The following is a 4364-nucleotide window of genomic DNA, read 5'->3' on the forward strand; positions in this document are numbered from 1 at the left end:
CTTCGGGACGGCTCTGACTTGGTGTGGCAAGGCGGCCAGCCGGTCACTTCATGCCCTCGGGCTCCAAACGATCACATGCTGAAAGAAAGGAGAGAGCAGAGACTTCCCAGCGCTTTTTGCCCCTTTCATCAGCAGCAGACTTCGGGAAGACCCGGTCTGCTCTCTCATACCTTCCATCTTGGCTTTACTTTCCCTTTTTAAAGGAGCCCAAAGAGAAACATTCTTTAATTGCTACCCAAACCCGCCTCTAGAGGGCAGACAGTTCCCCAGCTGAGCAGGGAGGGATCCTGCGTCTCCGAGCCGCCCCGCTGTTCCATCGGCAGGAACTCTTATCTAGGATTTTCTGCTTCTGGGTTCCTTCTAGGTTTGCCGCAGCGCATCCCCGTGCTGGAAACGTTCCGGCGCGGTGGGGAGTGCAGGTGTTGTGGTTGTGGCTCTTTTCTTTCTGGAAAGAAATCTCTGAACCCACCCCTCCCCACACCCCAACTCAGGTTTAGAATGTATCCAAAGGACCACAAGAGTTCTAACCATTTTATTTCATACAAGTTACCCTTCATAGTCCCTTGAAACATTTCGATGAAATGCATGTGCCATCAAATTTACCGTTTAAACTTTTTAAGCGTACAGTTCTGTGGCATTAAGTACGTTCACATTGTTCAACAATCGCTACCAGGTTTTTTTCATCTTTGCAAACTGAAACTATACGCCCACTAAACAATAACTCTCCATTTACCCTCTCCCCAGCCACTGGCAACCAGCATTCTGCTTCCGTCTCTATGAGTTTGACTACTCCAGGAGTCTCATATAAGTGGAATCAGACAGTATTTGTCCTTTCGTAACTGGCTTATTTCACACAGCATAATGTCTTCAAGGTTCAACATATTGTAGCATGTGTCAGAATTTCCTCCTCCTCCTCCTCCTGCTCCTCCTCCTCCTCTTCCTCCTCTCCCTCCTCCTCCTCCTCCTCCTTCTTTTTTGAGAGAGGGTCTTGCTTTGTTGCCCAGGCTGGAGTGCAGTCGTGTGATCAAAGCTCATTGCAGCCTCGAACGCTTGGGCTCAAAGGATCGTCTTGCCTCAGTCTCTCGAATAACCAGGGGTACAGGCACGCACCACCATGCCCAGCTAATTTTTGAGTTTTTATTTTTGTAAAGAGAGGGCCTCACTATGCTGCCCATGCTGGTCTTGAACTCTTGGCTTCAAGGGACCCTCCTGCCTCCACCTCCCAAAGTGCTGGGATTACGGGTGTGAGCCACTACACCTGGCTCAGATTTTCTTTCGTTTTAAGGTGGAATAGTATTCCACTGTATGGCTGTGCCACATTTTCTTTATCCATTCATCTGTCAGTGGGCACGTGGGTCGCTTCCACCTTTGGTGGTTGTGAAGAGTGTTGCCGCGAATGTGGGTGTGCACGTAGCCCTTTGAGTCCATGGTCTCAACTCCTTTGGGTTTTCATGATCATTTTTGCCCAACGGGAGAATAAGACAAACCTACCTTAAGGCAGGGCTTTCCCACTTTTTCATGTTCAGGCTTACAAAGGAAATATCTGTTTGTCTCCCTGGGATTTGGAGCCTCAACAGGGTGGTGGAGGTGACTAGCCCAGCATCCTGCTGCCCCAGCTGCCCACTCCCAGACATGCTTGGACACACTGGGTAGGGGAGCTCTCTGCTCTGGATAACAAGATTCTCCAGGTTTAGAGTCCATGTGTCAAGTGGTCCGTGCGGTGCATGGAGTATAGATGCTCTAGGTGTGGGTGATGGGATGAGGTGTACGAAAAGGGCTCTCACTTCCCCTTGGCTCACACCCCTTCCTAGAGTTGGCCCTCTGTAGCCCTAGAATGAGACCCACTGGCTCTCATAGCCCCCGGCACAGCAGCTGCTTGGAACAGCTGCATAATGTTACTGAAGTGGATCAATCAAATTATCCAAAAAGCCAGCATTAGGTTAGGATGCCCGAGGCAGGCAGGCGGCTGTGGGGGCTGAGCTGGAAGACTGGACTGGGGCTGCCACTCTGGGCGGCACTTAGAGACCAGTGTAAACTGAGCTGCGGATCCCGTTCAGAAGAAAAAGTGAGAAGGAAGCCACAGGCAGGGCTGAGCAGAGGGCAGGTACCTTGAGGGAGAGGGAGAGGAACAGGGAGAAGGAGGGGAGGGAGAGGCTGCCCCAGGACTTAGAGCTTCTGTGAGGCTTTGGGGATGCTTCTGCATTTCACTTTTGCAAAAGTCAATTCTATCGACATTACAGTCTCCTTCCCTTGAGGCAGATGGGCTGGCTTACCCACCTTGAAGGTTCTTAGGGGCAGGTGCAGTTGAGAAAAAGCCAGAACGTGGGGAGGACTGCTTCGGGACTGGTGCAGTGGGAAAGAATGGCCACCAAGACAGCACTGAATGCTTCTTTTTCAAATATTTTATTAATCTGTTTGGCCAAACAGGTAATGGAAACTGAGAATAATAATTTGCTAAAAACTTCAGGTCATGAATGCCCCTTTCCCCCAGGAAACAAAAGACTCCATGGTTACAGAATGCACCATTGGGTTATGACAACATTTCAAAATAATGTTTCCATTTCATATGTAACAATGTAAACTTCAAAAATAGTAAACTCTAACCCCTGACCCTCTTTACAGATCTATCACAGATAGAATTTTCTGGCAGACCTAAATTGTGTAAGTAAACAGCCTGGTGCTTAAAAGTTTCATAAAAAGGTTTACAGATTTCAGTAAATAATTTTTCAGTCTTGGTCAGGAAGTAAAAGCAGCCAGCAATTCCCCTCCTGCACAAGGTACCTTATATGGGTATTGTACACCCTGGGCCACACTCCGTATACACTGGCCATCAGCTCTGTCATTTTTGTACACAGACATACACATAAATAGAGAGTTTTATTTGTTTCTAAAGATTTTTACATCTAAATTATAAGACGGCGCCAGTGACGTATCACGTCACCTCGCTTCACATAGGTAAAGACGAAAATTCTGTAGAAGGCACTGTGATTTCTCTTGCACGATCTTACACAGACACATGAGAGCAGGCCAGCCGGGGCTTGGACTTATCTTGTCCTTCCTGGTACCTGGCACAGACCTGTCCTCTGATAGTTTTTGATGTTCATCATCCATTTCTGCCTTGCCTCTTCACATCCCAGACATCCTTCCCTCCCTTCTTCCATCCCTCCATCCATCCATCCAAATAAATTGACAGTTATCTTTTGGTTCATTGAAACTCCTTAAAATTAAGAGTACAGCTCTGGTATAAAACAAAATATGACCTACCATAGCTGAAAAATAATCACAGTGTACAATGTCATGTTCAGTTGCTAAGATTCTAAACACTTGCCCTGACTTGTCAAGAACGTCAGCCATCCAAAACTATCTATGCAGGGATCTTTTAAACCCACTTTACATTCGTTGGAAAAGCACTGAGAGGTTCTTCTTTTCTCTTTTGTATTGAATTGGTACCCTTTAGTGGAAGGTCTGATGTGGAAAAGTGCAAGCAAATTGGACATGCCAATAAATACCATAGAACTTACCGCAGATGACCAAAACTGTACAGGTATGTACACCTTACCCAACTGAGGTTCCTCCCGGCAGGAATAGACCTCCCAGTCATTACCACCGAGTTCTAGAGGAGTGGTGTTAGCGGGCGAAGGAAGGGCGGGCTCTTCTGTTCTTGCTCTGAGGTCCTGAGCTCAGGTCGGCAGCGCCCTCTGCAGGCTCCTCCTTCTTCCTCACTTTGAGGCGGGTGAGCAGCTTGATCAACCACACATCCCACTCCTCTGGCAGGAGCAGGAGGAGAAAACCCAGGCCGATGATGATGATGGCGATGACGCGGACCCCATTGAAGACAATCTGACTGGTGTAGTGATCAATCACTGTGGGAGACAGAGCATGGAGGTTACCCAGCTGCAGGGCTGGGGGCATGTCCCTGGAGAGCGGGCAGGGCCTGGGGGCATCCTCCTCTGCCTGGCAGTGTTGTGGTCTTGCCTGGACCATAGGATTCTCCTCAGTATGATTTTGTTCCAGGTGGGCTGGGGTTACCTCTCGTAAATCACCCTTAACTTTATAAAACCTCTCTGGTATGAGGCCTTGCATTTGTATGTCACCTCCCAAAACTGACTTGGTAGTTCAAACATTGATATATGTGATTTAAAAAAGTGAATGAAGGGCAATTGAGGAGATGAGAGAGAGAGAGAGAGAGAGAGAGAGAGAGAGATATTACACACACACACACACACATATTTGACCCTTGAACAACATGGGTTTGAACTGTACAGATCCACTTATATGTAGATTTTCTTCCACCTCTGCCACACCAAGACAGAAAGACCAGCCCCTCCTCTTCCTTCTCCTCCTCAGCCTACTCAATGTGAAGA

General features: G+C 47.9%; 1 protein-coding gene across 2 annotated transcripts in view; it reads right to left on the reverse strand.

The window, feature by feature from the left end:
- Positions 1-2380: 2380 nt before the first annotated feature.
- SLC35F3 (solute carrier family 35, member F3) overlaps positions 2381-4364 on the reverse strand; it is a 429539-nt gene continuing 427555 nt past the window's right edge. The window contains exon 8 of one of the 2 annotated variants that reach the window (XM_011989371.1): positions 2381-3863. In XM_011989371.1, coding sequence (XP_011844761.1) covers positions 3628-3863 — 236 coding nt within the window. In that variant the 3' untranslated portion in view covers positions 2381-3627. The remainder of the gene's footprint in view (positions 3864-4364) is intronic. The other variant, XM_011989372.1, reaches the window with a different exon arrangement.

This window comes from Mandrillus leucophaeus, unplaced genomic scaffold, assembly GCF_000951045.1.
Source record: "Mandrillus leucophaeus isolate KB7577 unplaced genomic scaffold, Mleu.le_1.0 Scaffold350, whole genome shotgun sequence".
NCBI lineage: Eukaryota > Metazoa > Chordata > Mammalia > Primates > Cercopithecidae > Mandrillus > Mandrillus leucophaeus.